Here is a 14,531-nt window from a genome sequence, read left to right as displayed (position 1 = left end):
AGAGGCTGCAGTGAAGGAGGGCTGACCTGGTAAGAGGATCCCTGAGGCGATGCACTCCATGACGCGGCGCAGGGCTTCACCTGGACCCAGCAGCCGGTTACAGGTGCCGATGGCCTTCTCACAGATCAGCTCCAGAGGCTGCGGGGAGAGGACTGTCAGTCATCAGAGTTTACTGCCACAACAGAGCGACTGAGACTCCGCCACCGTCACCCACCCATCCTTTGAGCGGCTGCCACACAGGCAGTCGGTTGCACATGTCTCTGAGGATCCTCAGCACCACGACACAGGACTTGAGTTCAGTGACTCTGGCCTGAGGAGACAGATGGACAGAACTGAGCATCTCCCAGAGACAGCAGCACGTCCCGCAGACAGTCTGCTGCTGTGAGCCTGTGACCTCTGACACCGCACTGACGTCTGAACTTGATGAGTAAACAGTGACTGACAATCAGAAAAGCTCTGTAGATCTCTCCACTTAAAGCTGAATGTTAAAACCAAAGGAAGCTGCAGATTACTGACGCCTGTGCTCCCCCTGACAGCTCAGACGTCTCTACAGCTGAGTGGACGTCATCTTATTCCTGTCGGCGTCACACAGCAGTTCTGATGCTGCCCTGGCATTCAGCGCTCCTTCCCCGAGAGAAGCTTCTGTCTGCCGGACCTGACCTTCACCCTCCTACACCTGACCTTCACCCTCCTACACCTGACCTTCACCCTCCTACACCTGACCTTCACCCTCCTCTCTGCCACACCTGACCTTCATCCTCCTCCTGAGCAGATAAAGAGCCTCTTCATGACTTGAATCCCTCTCGTCTTCCTCTCTTCATTCTGTTCTGCCCTCTCTGTCATCGGATTTTAGAAATACAGAGCGTCCAAAAAGTCAGCGACATCTGTACTATAATACGCTCCATCTAAAATCCTGGCTACAGGTCAGTGAGCTTCATCTGCTCCGTCGTTCTGTCTGAGTTTGTGTTTATGAAGCTGGTAAAGCTGTGTGCTTCTCTTCAGACTGTGGCTGTGCTCACCTGGAACCACTTGGCGTGCCGGAGTGAAGCCAGCGCAGCCCGGCACTTCTGCTGGTCCAGGACGTCTTCCTCCTCTTCCTCCGCCTCCTCCTCCTTGTCCTCCCTCTCCTTGTCGGCGTCCTCATCGCCCTCCTCTGGAAGAAGGACAGGATGAGACAGGACAGACTGAGCGTGAGCAGGCCGACCTCACACACAGACACACACAGACACACAGGCAGCGGGGTCGGACAGCTAATCATTAGGCACTGATCTGACCCAATGAGCTGAGAGGGGGATTTTGAGAGGCCGTGTGATTTTCTGGGAGAGGAGGGATTCTCGTGCACAGAGCAGGAACTTTGAGAAGACTGACGGGAGGAACCGGAGGAGACGTGAGCGCATGCGCCTTGCTGCCCGGCCGGAGTCTCACTCTGGATGCAGATCAGTGGCTGGAGGCGTTGGAACACGCCAGATTAGTGTGTTATCAATTACAGCGCAGGGCGAAAATCCCAGCATGGCAGGGGTGTACAAACAGATTACAGACGGAACTTTAGGAAGCGTCTGATGCAGGAACTCAGCCGCCTGAGCAGTGCAGACACATTAGTCCCCCCCTCCTCCCAAAAAAATGGCAGCCTGCTTTTCCGGGGCGCCATGCTGGTATTTTCGGTCTTGCGGGGTCGGTCAGATGTTTATGTTTGAAACGGCCTCTCCACACCGGGTTCCTGTGGGGAGCGCGCCCGCCATGACTGGAGGCCGAGCCATGGGAGGAGGGCAGCAGAAGAAGAGCGACAGCAGACAAGACAACATAAACATCTGAGAGTGAGAACGCCACCCTGGAAAGAAAGTGAAGGCCGTTTGTTCTCGGGAGCAGCTACAGGGGCGTCCACTGTGGGACAGTCAAGCAGACGGACAAAAAGGCGGACAGACTGCAGGCCACAGGGCGGCGCCTCCACCTGAGGCGGAGCAGAGACGCTCAGCTTCCTGCTTACAAACAGGAGGAGGCCCACCCTGTGTTCATCACTTTTCAGTTTGAGGCCAGACACAAATGAAGCTCAGAAAATCAGCAGCAACAGCCAGAGCACCGACCTTTGACCTTTAGAACTCGGGAAAGACAGATTTGACTGATGTGTAGTGTGGGTAGAAAATTTGATTCTCTTTTGCACTTTAGGTGGAGGCTGGATGGAGGAGGCCAGCAGGCCGGGTGTGTGTCTGTGTGTGTGTCTGTGTCTGTCTGTGTCTGTGTGTGTGTCTGTGTGTGTGTCTGTGTCAGCGCTGCGTGTGGCTCTGCAGTCTGTCGCTGTGAGACCGTAGTGAAAGCTGAACAGGATGGAAGAGGTGAAGACAAACGAAGGAGCTGATGAGAGACACGAGGGGGAGGGTTTGTCCCACAACACTCCTCCTCACTCGAAGACCAAGGACTGAGGACCCTCATGGTCTGCCACCGGAACTTCTGGGTAATGTAGTGACAAAGTGTGGTCCACACAACTTGTTGTAATTATTATTTTGGGAACTACTTTCTACCGAATTACAACCAGCTACTGTATCCCTGCACCATGAGGACGGCGTCAGTGTGATGTGCCGTTCATCCTGTTTGTGAGCATCACAGACAGGATGACCAGGATGCAGGTGGCGGGACGTCCCGTCCTGTTTGGGTGCCCTGTGCCTTTAAACTGAGCTGCCTCTCCCTCCATCTGTCAGCGTCCTGATGAGCTTTCATCCCTGATTCTCTGTCAATCAAACACAATCATGCAAAGTGCATGGGGTCCACCTGACAGCAGCGCCAGGAGGCGGCAGGCCATGAGGGAGCCGTCACTCACAGGTCAGCCCCCCCGGTCTCCTCACAACATCGGGGAGTTTTGATTAGTGACCAGGACGTCAGATTCATTCAGTTAACACCGTTTCTCCAACATGAAATTATGGGATGTCATTCAGAGCCAATACATGATTTGAGCCACAGAGCTGTGGGCTGCTGGGTAATGTAGTCGTTTTGCTCGGTCGTAGACATGGACCAGAATTTCATGGTGACCCAGAGAGAGGTCCGGTCAACAGAGGGAGGGGGGAGAGGGGGGAGGACGGGGGGGAGGAGCATGTCTGAGGTTGATCTGGAGGTCGGGGGAGCCCCTTGTACCCGGGGTTTCCTGCTGCTGGGTGTGGGGGGCGGAGCCTCGTCAGCAGCGGAGCCGCACAGACGTTGGATCCAGACGGCGAGCCGACCTGCGGAGCTACGGCAACAAAACCAAGAGTGAGTGAGGCCAGCCACAGGAGGAACAGCACACGGAGCTGGTCAGGAGGCCGCCGGCAGAGACCGTGTTCAGGAAGCGGCTCAAGTGGATCCAGAACATCTTTAACCGAAGCTGTGTCGCAGCTCAGGACCTGCACCCTTCAGAGGCCGCACCTGGAAGCCTGCAGGTGATTCTGACCAGTTTCTCTTCAACTGGCATCTGCTGTAAACATGATGAATCCTGGGCTATGCTGGGCTGTGGTGTGACCTGTGACACAGCTTGAGTTCATCAGCTCCTTGTGTTTTTACAGAATACAGTTTAAACGGAGACATTAAAATGTGAAGGTAACCTTTAGCATAAGCGTGTGATTCAGTGCAGACGCCTGAGCTGCTGTGAACGAGGCGTCTCTCGAGGCGTGTTCAGATTCAAACGCTTTTATTTTCAAGGGATTTCACCGTGATTGAGACAAAACAAACTCGGTGTCCTCGTTTGTGTGGACAGGCCGCGGGAGCTGGAGGAGGGATGACCCTCAGCGGCCGCCTCTCTGCCAAATCCATCTTTCTAGCGTTTGTGACAGCTCGACTCCATCATCCCCGCTGAGAGCGCGAACCACGGGGCCGCCGCTCCTCGGGCCTCACTCACCTATCGTTTTAATTTCTGAACAAACACAGAGGAGCTGAACTGTCGGAGCTCAGAGACCGGACAGGGTGGGGAGGTGGTTTTTGAAAGGCCTGAAGGGGGCTGCCTCTTTGCTCCGAGGTATCAGAGATGCAGCAGAATGCAGGGGGACACCTGAGACAGGCGTCTCCTTTTTCTGTCCATCCCAACCATCCTTCCCCCGGCCGTCTGCTCTTTCCACCGCACTCGACCCAGATCCATATCGGCCCTGCTCACCTCTCAGCTTTCACGTATCACAGTCCCCAGGTTTCCTCAGACCGTCTCCTGTCTCAGGCTCAGGTTTCACTCCTGTGCACCGTTCGATTCCAGCATCTAAAGGTCAAATAACAGCAGGAGGGGGAGGGGGAGGGGGAGGCGGAGCCAGTACCTTCTTCCGTGGGGCTGTGCTCCTCCCTCATGGCTAAGGAGGACAGGGTGACCTTCAGCGTGAGTCGGGGGTCCTTGGTGCTGCAGACCTGGATGGCGGCTTCAGGCACGCACGAGCGCACTTCATATTTGTCGTCCGTCATCGTCTGCAAGGCAGGAAGGCGCCGTTAATCAGAGCCACAACACGTGCACACACACGGCGTGAAACACATCTGAAGGCAGAAAGAACTTCACAGCCTCGTGTTCTCAGGAACAAATCTTCACAATGAACTGATGAAACAATCTGGAGGTCAAAGGTCAAAATAAAGTTACATTAAACGTATTTAACAGAACAGACGTTTCCTTCAGCCGAGCTCCCTCCATCCTGTCCCTCTGAGAATTCACCTCATCCATCAGCCCTCTGCCTGTCAATCTGCCTCAGTTTGGAGGAAATGAGAGCTGGGAACGTTTCCTCTGCTGATGATGAAGCGCGCTCGGCAGCTCTGGCAGGTAATTAACTGAGAGGGGAGCACAGGAAGCACGTTCAGCTGCTCTGTTAGCTGCTGTGTGCTGGAGGTGTGTGTGTGTGTGTGTGTGGAGATGCTCCCCTGAATCAGACCTCTGAAGTATTAAAACCTGACTCAGGTGAGTTCTGTCTCGATGTTACTCAAACAGAAAGGAGACTCTCTCCTGCTGCACTCATGCTTTCATTCATTCAGCTCATGTTATGTTCAAAGTTTAAATCAGGGAAACTGGCTTCCTCAGTTCCAGCAGAACCTCGATTTAAACTCTTGGACAGGTCTTTTATTTTGAAAGGTTACTGGCAGAAAGTCGCCTCCTGTCCCTCTACAGCTCGGTCATTCCTCATATTTCTTCCTCTCGTCTGTTCAGTTCGGCTCTTGAGCTCATTCCTGATCTGTCCTTTACAGCCAGGCTGTCTCTACATAAAACACTGTATGTAAGTCGTCTGCACTGAGACCTGGTACCATGTCATGTGTTCTTCCTCTGGTTGTGTGCAGGCGTACCTGGATCTGCAGCGGCAGGTTGGCGCTGACGGTGTACAGCAGCAGCTTGGTGGGTTTCTCTCGACACATCAGCACCAGCTCCAGGTCCATGTCCCCTTTGATCAGCAGGCCTTTGGCCACCAGGCCGACGCGCGTCACCCCACACAGCACCGACGTCCTGTCCGTCCTGAGGACAGGTGGAGCAGAGCCAGGTTACCTCACAGGTGACACACACACACGGTGACTGAGCGGCTGCATGCATCAGGTTCATCTTGTTCTGGTGTTTAGTCACTTGTTATCTCCACACTGAGACTGTGAGGCGACAAAAACTCCTGTTTAATGTGTCTGCAGTTCACTGAGCAGCCACAGGTGTCACTGTTTACAAGACGTTTCTGGTTCTAATGTTTAAAGTGCTTTTATTAAACATGCATAATTAATGAAGAAACGATCTTTTAATTAGAAAACTGATACCAAAACATCTGGAGCTCTGGAGATGAGCATGTCTACCTGTTGTTACCACTTTGAACCACAGGGAGGCAGTGTGAGAAACACAACATTTCAGACTGACTGACACTTAGAGGTTGTGTTTAATTTCACACAAGACCACTTAGTTCTTGTAACTTCTATATTTTAAAAAAGAAATATTTCAGAAACAAACATGTTTTCAGCTTATTTTCTGAGGATTCTGAATCTCTGCAGACATTTAAAATAGAGACCAACACATTATTTAGAGTGAAACAGCCCTTTAACATCGCCACAGGCAGCTGTGTGTGTCTCCCTCTGCACTGCTCACCACACACACACACAGAGGACCTACTTTGTCTCTGCGGCGTCTTCCTCCTCCGTGGTGTCCCTGGACTCGTCACTGGTGGAGATCTTCCCTGAGGACTTGTTGAGGCCATCCATCCAATCAGAGACCTTCTTGAGGGCTCCCTCCACGGTGGACACCAGCGTCTGGACGGCCTCCAGCTCCTCTGGCTCTGGGTAGATGCTGGCGTGCTTGGCCATGACGTGGCGGTCGTCGTTTCCAAATGATCGAAACGACCTCTGGAGGTCAGAGGAGACACGAATCATCAGATGTCCACATGGCTTTGGACATTCTGTGAGCTCCGTATCATCAGAACTCAGTTCACAGTCAGAGTTATTAATGAGCTCAGACGCTCGTCACAGGAACACCTGAGGTGACCTGCTGCCAGCGCGTGGCCTCGCCGCCGCCGCCGCCGTTATTTAACATTAACATTTACAAGCCTGAGAAAAAGGCTTGTGTGTAGAATTTACTCGCTGCCCGAGTGTGTCAGCCTGCCGGGCCGAGCTTCAGTCCAAGGTCAAAATGCTCTCTCTCTCTCAATCATCCCTTCCTCCTCCCCCTCCTCCCCCCTCCTCCCCCTGCCTGCAGCGTGTAAGCACCCCCTCATTACGCTGACTTATTTATGACGCCGCTTTAATAATTCATGCTCATGATTCTCGGGGGCTTGTGCAGGAGCGGCGAGGGTCGTTCATCACAACAACCCAGCTAATCTGTGGTTGGACCGCCGGGGGCATCTGAGGCCGTGTAGCAGCGAGCAGCGGGCGCCGTCGACAACCATCAACACACAAAGCAACACGCAGACATTAACCAGATCCAAATGAAAGGCTTTCACAGCATCGCTGCTGACTCTGGATCGCAGCCAGGTGCCTTTTATTTCTTACTTACCAGACGGCTTCACACCGCAATTACAAGATAATCACATTCCCAGTTTAATTAATTGCATTGCGGGGAGGCCGTTTACTAAAATCAGGAATAATTCCTTCACGCTGTGTTTTCTCTGTAAATGCAGACGTGCTTCCTGTGAGTGATGACAGCAGACACTCATCGTCAAACATCAGTAATCACTGGACTCTGAGAGCCACCTCAGAGGGTCCTTGAATGCACCACGTGCATCATTATTCTACAAATAATTATCAAAAATGCTCCAAAAATAAAACATCCTGTCGTCCTCAGCAGCCAGCAGGACGCCACGATGGAGTCACATGTGAGCAGCAGTCACATGACCCACACTCAGAGAGTCTTCCTGTGGTAGAACTGAAGCAGTAAGGTTCACATTCTACAGCAGATATCAGAGGGTTCAGCCCGTGTTTAACAGAATAATCCTCTGTAAATAGATATAAGACATGACAGCAGGCTCACCATGTCCAGGCCGTCCGGGCGTGTGGAGGGGGGTCTAGCTGAGGACCAGAGTCCGGTCACTCGGCCTCCTCATGCAGCCACGCGGCTCTCAGCTGCCGGCCTCTCGATCGGAGCGTCGCTGCAGAGAAAGAAACAGAACAACATGAACTTTGGTTTGAACGTGTCGGGGCTGTGGCTCTAATCTGCATTAGTACAGTTTGTTGGTGATGATGTGGGTGATCCAGGATTTAAAGCTTATTCTAAGCTGCTCTGAATAAACATCAGCTAAAGGCTTCAAATGTGAGGCTGCATGATAATCCCAAATGTCAGACGTGCAGCCATTGTGCTTCATCTCTCACAACTGGTAAGTACAAGCATCTGAGTTGATCTGCAAAAATGCAGCAGATAGAAAACACAGGAGAAGAAGAGTTCTGCACAGACTGCTGACAGACCTCGCAGAAACACTCGTGCAGCAGGTGGATGTTCATCTCCATCACAGGACACGCTCTGACGGAGCTGAATGTCTCCAACAGCTGTCCTGTCATGTGTTTGTACTGGACTGATATCGGTGATCATTAATGATCATTTTAAACATCACTGTTTTTCCCCTCTTTGATTCGGACGCTGCTCTTTGAGTGTGAGTTCAGATGAAGCTTCGGTTTGCCCGCGCGGTCACATGCTGATGAGATGGAGGAGGGGGCGGAGGTCGGTGTGGGGGGTGCAGCTGTGTGACATCCCGCGGGGACCTGTGAGGTCGAGCTGAACGTCGATTCGTTTCTCCGTCACCTTGACCTGGATCTCAGAGCCGGAGCGGAGCCACAGCTCCTCTGTGCTCTGAGAGCAGAATCCTTTCAACCACGCGGCAAATGACCCAGAAAGCTCCTCCAGGAAATAAGCTGCTGATCAATACGACACGATAAGTGGGAGATGTTTCTACCTTTCATGGCCTCACAGGCTGTTTTGGAACAAAAAGTCCCCAAACAGCAGAACTTCAAAGTGTTTACTGCTCAATAATGGAAGACGCAGCTACACATGGAGAGCAGCGCGGCAGCACATGAATGCTAACGAGCCTCCGGCTCACACCACATTCACCCTGATGCTGCACCTGGTGACAGTGTTTGAGTGAGCAGCAGTGATGGATCACTGAGGAGGAGGAGGACACATGAAGGTGAGGCTGCTTCGTCCACGTGGCAGCTCACTGATAACATAATGGAGGAAGCTTCCTGTCACCGCTCTGCAGGCGCGAGCGAACCTCAGCTCACCTGACTCAGACATTTCTTCACCTCCACCTGCTAACGAGTGGGAGGATGACATGTAAACGTCTCCAACATGGCAAGGCTGTCATGGCAACAAGTCCCGCCCTCAAAAACAGACATCATGCTAGGAAGCATCATCCGGCTCGTATGAAGTCCTCCTGGTGATGGCAGGCTGTGAGCAGTCAGGTTACCGTCCAGTGAAAACCATGCAAACGTCCGTACTTACAGGGACCACAGCGTCAGAACGTGTGTCAGGCTGGAGGCTCGACCTCCATCCAAACAGATCTGTGACATCCTGATCCAGAGAGGACGGAAACACTGAAAACACTGGAACAGCAGCTGCAGGGCTTTGTGTGGCGGCGCTAACACGCCGCACAGAGCTGCACTTTGTAATCAATTCCCCATGTGGGCTCATTTTCTCATAACCTTTCATCTCCCTGAAGAGGGGAGGTGATTAAAGCCAGATAATTAAAAATGCAGCAATGACTTTTTAAGGACGTTGACGGTGCTGCAGCAGCGGCAGATGGTCCGCTCAGCGTGACAAAAAGACAACCGGCCAGAGAGCGAGCGCACGTACACAGGAGCAGGAGCGCTTCTCCTCTATATATAAAAATAGACTTTCTGCACGGCGCCGCGCCGACATGTTGTCCTGTGATAAGAAGAGGCATAAACACCTGAACACAGTTAAGGCCGATCAGTCTGTTTGTTTGCCTTAATCACAGTTACAGTCTCACTTCGCCCACGTTGAAAACTGAAGCAGGGACCAACACTCTGCCAGAGGCTAGGGCTGTAATCTCGCAGTCGACTGGTCGATGCGTTCTGGCTCGACCAATATTCTGGTTGGTCGACTTTTTGAAGCGTTACAGGACTGTACCAAGTGCTAATGGGGGTGTTTTCGGCGCACCCGTTTCACAGGGGAGCAGTCGATCTTTGATCTTGTTTTCACTACTTTGGTTTAGCCCGACAGACAGAGAGTACCGGCCCGGTGGTTTCTTTAGTTTTGACCGTGTCATTTCAGTCAGTCCTCCTCTTCTATGTCAGAGACATCTGCAGTGTGGCAGCGTTTCATGGAAAAAAGTTGCATCCTGAATTTCCCCTCGCGGATCAATAACGTGTCTGTCTGTCACAGCTCTGTGTCTGTTGTCTGTGTGTAATTAATTTCAGCTCAAAAACAATCGGGTCAAAACGATGTAATAATAAGCAAATACATGACTACTCATCGTAGTCTTTATGTTACTACTAGTCAGAAAGCACAGAGGAGCGGCACAGCTCCCTCGCCTGATTAGTCGATGTTTAGTTGAAATTTAAGGGTTTCAGTCGACCAAGACTTTCTTTGGTTGATTACAGCCCTGCCAGAGGTTTCACCAAACAGCAGCTCACATCAGTAAAGTCCAGTCCTAGACTGATGGCTTCTTCTCCTGAATTTTTGTCTTGTTGAAGCAGAGCCTGCTGATAGTCAGTGGAGGACAAACAGCTGCACGATGATGATGATGATGATGGTGGTGGTGGTGGTGTCGGTGAGCAGGATGCAGAGTGTATCGGTTCCTCTCCCAGTGGAGCTGTAGCAGCAGCAGAGTCACAGGTCAGGCTGCAGACTCAGTAAAAATGTGCTGCTGAACATCCTCCCCCACGCAGAACCGTCCCCGGCGCCCGTCCTCCATTTTGAGGGGCGGTTTAGAGGAACCCGTGCGGGGGGGTATATGGCTCTGAGGCTGTGTTTATTTGGGTCGTTTTCACTGCAGGGAGCTTTTATGAGCAGCCTTTTATGTTCACACAAGACTTCAAATAATGCCCTGTGCGAAGCTGCGAGCGTGCAGCAGGATGGAAGAAAGAGAAGAAGCCGTGTTCTCACACACAGCAACTTCTGCTCTGACAACACAAGGCGACGCAGACACTCACGATAATCTGATGAGGCTCTGAAATGATCGGCACACAGATCAAACACAAGAGCGAAGAACGCCAACATGGAGGCACACTGCACGGACTCCGTGTTAACCCTACACTCAGACACACTTTTGTGAAGGGACGGACAGGCGGCTCAGAGAGCATCCTAACCAGATGCCCAAAGCACCTCCACTGGCTCCTCTGAATGTGGAGAAGCACAAGCTCCTCCCACACGGCTGAGCTCCTCCCACACGAGCTCCTCCCACACGGCTGAGCTCCTCCCACACGGCGGAGCTCCTCACTCCTCCTCTAACCCCGGATTTATAGCGTGCGCTTTACGGACATAATACGCCGTCTGTCTCACAACATCAATTTACACCAGGAGCGTTTCACTCTGTGAGATTCACAAAGTCACGTAGTAACCTGCTGTTTATCTGATGGTTCTTATAAAATGCCGTTTCTCTACTTTTCAAGTGGAGTCTCTCCTCGTACATGTCGGTGGCTGTGTTGCCGGTAGCGATGTTAAATCAGCGAGAGTTCAGTCTGACAGCGTTTTATTTTGAAACGCTTGGTGGCAAGGCTTCTGGGACGCTTCTAAAACACGCTGCAACGCGGCCGGTGTAAATACTGTTTCACAGCGCCTGACGCTGCGCTGCAGTTACGCGTCTGGTATAAATCCGGGGTAAGGGAGCGACCAGCTGCCCTCTGGAGGACACTCTTTTCAGCATTCTTTCCGTCACTCCCCAGACCTGAGCAGAGGAGTACTGCAGATGCTGCCCCACCTGCCCCTCCACCCACCAACAGTCCCTCTGATATCGTCTCTATCATGGAGGCATGGTGGAACAGCAGCCGTCCAGCTGCAGTATGTTCCATCCTCAGCATGACCTCATGTAGAAATCAGGGTGTGAGTCCAGCCTCTACATCAGTCCGATATATATATATATATATATATATATATATATATATATGCTATCAAGGACCTGCGGTGAGTGAGGAAGAGGAGGCGGTCTCCTGGTATCACACACATTATTGTAACATAGCTAAACTCTCACATGTTCATGCAGCTGTTTCTAAGCTGCTTCAAGTCTGCTTGTGTCTTCTCTCTGTCTCTGCTTGTGTCTGACTTCCTGTTTGAACTTTTTGTCTTAGATTGACACACCTCAGCTGTGACAGAGCTCCAACATGTACTCTATACTCTGCAGGTATGTTTTGCGGAGCCTCACACACACTGGGTCGAGTGGCAGCGGTCAGCTGCAGGCAGCACGGTGCAGCCCGAGCAGAGCGCCATCACGTCCAGAGAAATCCTCACAGAGCCTGACAAACAGGATTACACGCAGCCCGCCTCTGTGCTCAGTCCGCAGTGCAGCCGCTCACTTCTGTGTGCTCGAGGCAGACAGCTGGTCTTCAGTGTTAGTGAGGGTCAGGCACAGAACTACCACCTCTTCCTGTACACTTCATTTCGGGAGCCGTGTGAGTGTTGACCCGATGACCTGAGTGACAGTGCAGGTCTGCAAGGCCGAGCCTTACACCTCCTCACAGCACAGAGCTTCACCGGCTGCACAGATCCTCTGTGATCTGCTCACAGAGCCTCGGATGTACGACTGCAAAGCCAATAAACCCGACTACAGGCGTTATATAAGTGAGGCACAGCTGGCAGGAGGCGCACACACACACACACACACGCCTGGTGCTTACAGGGCAGAGGCTGCGATCACCTTCAAAAATATGCAGTAATCACCTCTACTGAGGTGAAACTGAAGTTTGTTCTGGGAGAACAGAGAGTGACAGGAAGCGTGTGAAGACCTGTGAAATGTCTCCAGAATAAGTTTGGATGTTAATTAACACTTGCTCGTCTCTCCGAGCCGTCACCGAGCTGTTATCAGGACGGGTCTGTGTGTTTGTTTTAAAGTGGAGAGGGATCAGTTTGTTGCTATTCTCCAGGTACACACACCAACACACACACACAGCGGCGCTCCTCTGGTCGTCCGTTCTCCCGTGGTGTGAAGCGTAGGTGAAGCTTTTAGTTTTTAAAGGCGCGCAGAGGAAACAGCAGCTTTGTTATGAAACAGCAGCTGCAGCAGTTTTATGTTTTCAGCACGGATTAGGCCGTCATTAATGCATTAATGGATCAGCGGGGCGCTGAGGGCCTGAAAACATCCAAGTAAGCACAGCACTCCCATCCCTGTCTGAAGCTAAAAGCAGCAGCACTCTGTGTGTGTGGGGGGCTAACATTGTGTGTAATAGTCTGTGCATCAATCAGGAGGAAGATCTTCTAAATTTAAACCCTGATTCCAAAACAGAAACGGCCCTGACGGCTCCGACGGTGGAACCTGCACAACAAACGGTCATAAGGACGACCGGCATGCACACATGCACACTGCATCAGGTCGCTGATGGAGGTGGAGCATGGACCCCGATCCAGACCTTTTACAGGGCAAACTTCTCCGTCTTCTTGGTCACATTGGACATGCAGCTGTACCAGAGGACATGGGACACGTCACAGATCGTTTCAATCACAACAACATCCGAACTTTTGCAGATGAGCTGCTCAATAATCCGTCAGTGGTCTGAGAGTTCCTCTGTCAGGGTGGGGATTTGAACCAGTGACCTGGTCCTGGTCCTGGGTGGTGAACAGTAATACAGTCTTGATGCTTCTCCCACACGGTGTAAAAGTTTCTGGAGTCAGGATGAAGTCATCAAGCGGGCGCACCGCCGTCCAGGATTAAAAACTCACTCCGACTCAAAGGAGAGTTTCTGCCTGGAACTATGAGAGCGAAGCCGCTGTGTTCTTCAGACCTGCTTTGTTATTCTGCTCCTCAGACGGGAGCTCGTCGTACTATCTGCTTTTTTATCCTCACACTGTCTGTGGGGCAGTTCCAGTGGGTCTGAGCCGCTGCAGGAAGCCAACAGTCACAGCTAACAGCTACGTTTCCACTGACAGTATGAGGCTTCTGCTAAATGACCTGAACATGCCTCCTGTTTTAAAGGACCATTCCACAGCGATCTGGTCCTAACTCATGGTGCATCACCTAATGCACCTAGTGCGCGGCACTATATACAGCTGTAGCCGGCGTTGTGGCCTCATCACGCTTTCTTCGGCTTTCTTCGTGCTCCGGCTTATGGTGACAGACGTTGAGCCTCTGTTAGGAACGAGCTGCTCCGCATCATCTAACTGAACACCACTGCCTTCCTCCATTATTGTTATTGTGGGCTCACGTGCGCGGGTGATGGTGAGAGGACGTTGCACACCAAAATGCGTCATCACGACGAGGCACTAATCGCCGTAATCGATAAGTGGCAAATATTAATCGGTGACAGTTTTTCTGACGATTAATTGCACATGATACGATTTTGCACCAGCCTACACCACACACCATCAGCTGTCAGCTTTATATAATGAAAACCATCCAGGATCCATGATGAGAGGACGCCCCGAGCAGCGACCCCCCCCGTCAGCCCATTAAACTATAACAAATAAGGCAGCGACTGGACTTTAATATGTGTGTAACAGCAAATCACCTCCAGGATCCAATCAGAGCAGAGTGACACATGAAGCGGCCGCCTGCGGTGTGCACAAGCAGCAGGTGGTGTGTGTGTGTGTGTGTAGGCAGGTAATGTCCTGTGCCGTGCACTGCTGACCGCTCTGGGGACAGTAAGGCTGGACGGACACATTCATTCATTTCAAACCTGTGTGACACTGCGTTAGCGCGTCTGCTGGGAGGCACGACACACTGCTGCACACACACACACACACACTGCTGCACACACTGCTGCACACACACACACACACACACACACACACACTGCTGCACACATTGCTGCACACACACAGCTGCACACACTGCTGCACACACACAGCTCTCTGATTACAGGCTATTCTTCAGAGTAACAACCTGACATTCAGAGGACAGCGGGCGTCCCCATCAGGTCCAGCAAGGCACTTGAACACAACTACATGAAGTTATAGTGACACATCGTCCCAGCAGCACGTTCATTATTAA

General features: G+C 51.9%; 2 protein-coding genes across 5 annotated transcripts in view; one reads left to right on the top strand and one right to left on the bottom strand.

The window, feature by feature from the left end:
* The window catches only part of fras1 (Fraser extracellular matrix complex subunit 1), a 379,111-nt gene that overhangs the window by 153,159 nt on the left and 211,421 nt on the right, over positions 1–14,531 (top strand). The gene's annotated exons all lie outside the window — the stretch shown is intronic.
* Positions 1–14,531, bottom strand: part of LOC114442035 (spermatid perinuclear RNA-binding protein-like) — a 28,228-nt gene that overhangs the window by 7,393 nt on the left and 6,304 nt on the right. The window contains exons 2-8 of the mRNA XM_028415294.1: positions 7,412–7,529; positions 6,062–6,291; positions 5,266–5,431; positions 4,263–4,407; positions 1,020–1,153; positions 215–310; positions 27–138 (exon numbers count right to left, since the gene is read on the bottom strand). Coding sequence (XP_028271095.1) covers positions 27–138; positions 215–310; positions 1,020–1,153; positions 4,263–4,407; positions 5,266–5,431; positions 6,062–6,291; positions 7,412–7,414 — 886 coding nt within the window. The 5' untranslated portion in view covers positions 7,415–7,529. The remainder of the gene's footprint in view (positions 1–26; positions 139–214; positions 311–1,019; positions 1,154–4,262; positions 4,408–5,265; positions 5,432–6,061; positions 6,292–7,411; positions 7,530–14,531) is intronic.

This window comes from Parambassis ranga, chromosome 9 (genome assembly GCF_900634625.1).
Source record: "Parambassis ranga chromosome 9, fParRan2.1, whole genome shotgun sequence".
Lineage (NCBI taxonomy): Eukaryota > Metazoa > Chordata > Actinopteri > Ambassidae > Parambassis > Parambassis ranga.
This window is presented reverse-complemented; position numbering and strand designations above follow the sequence as displayed.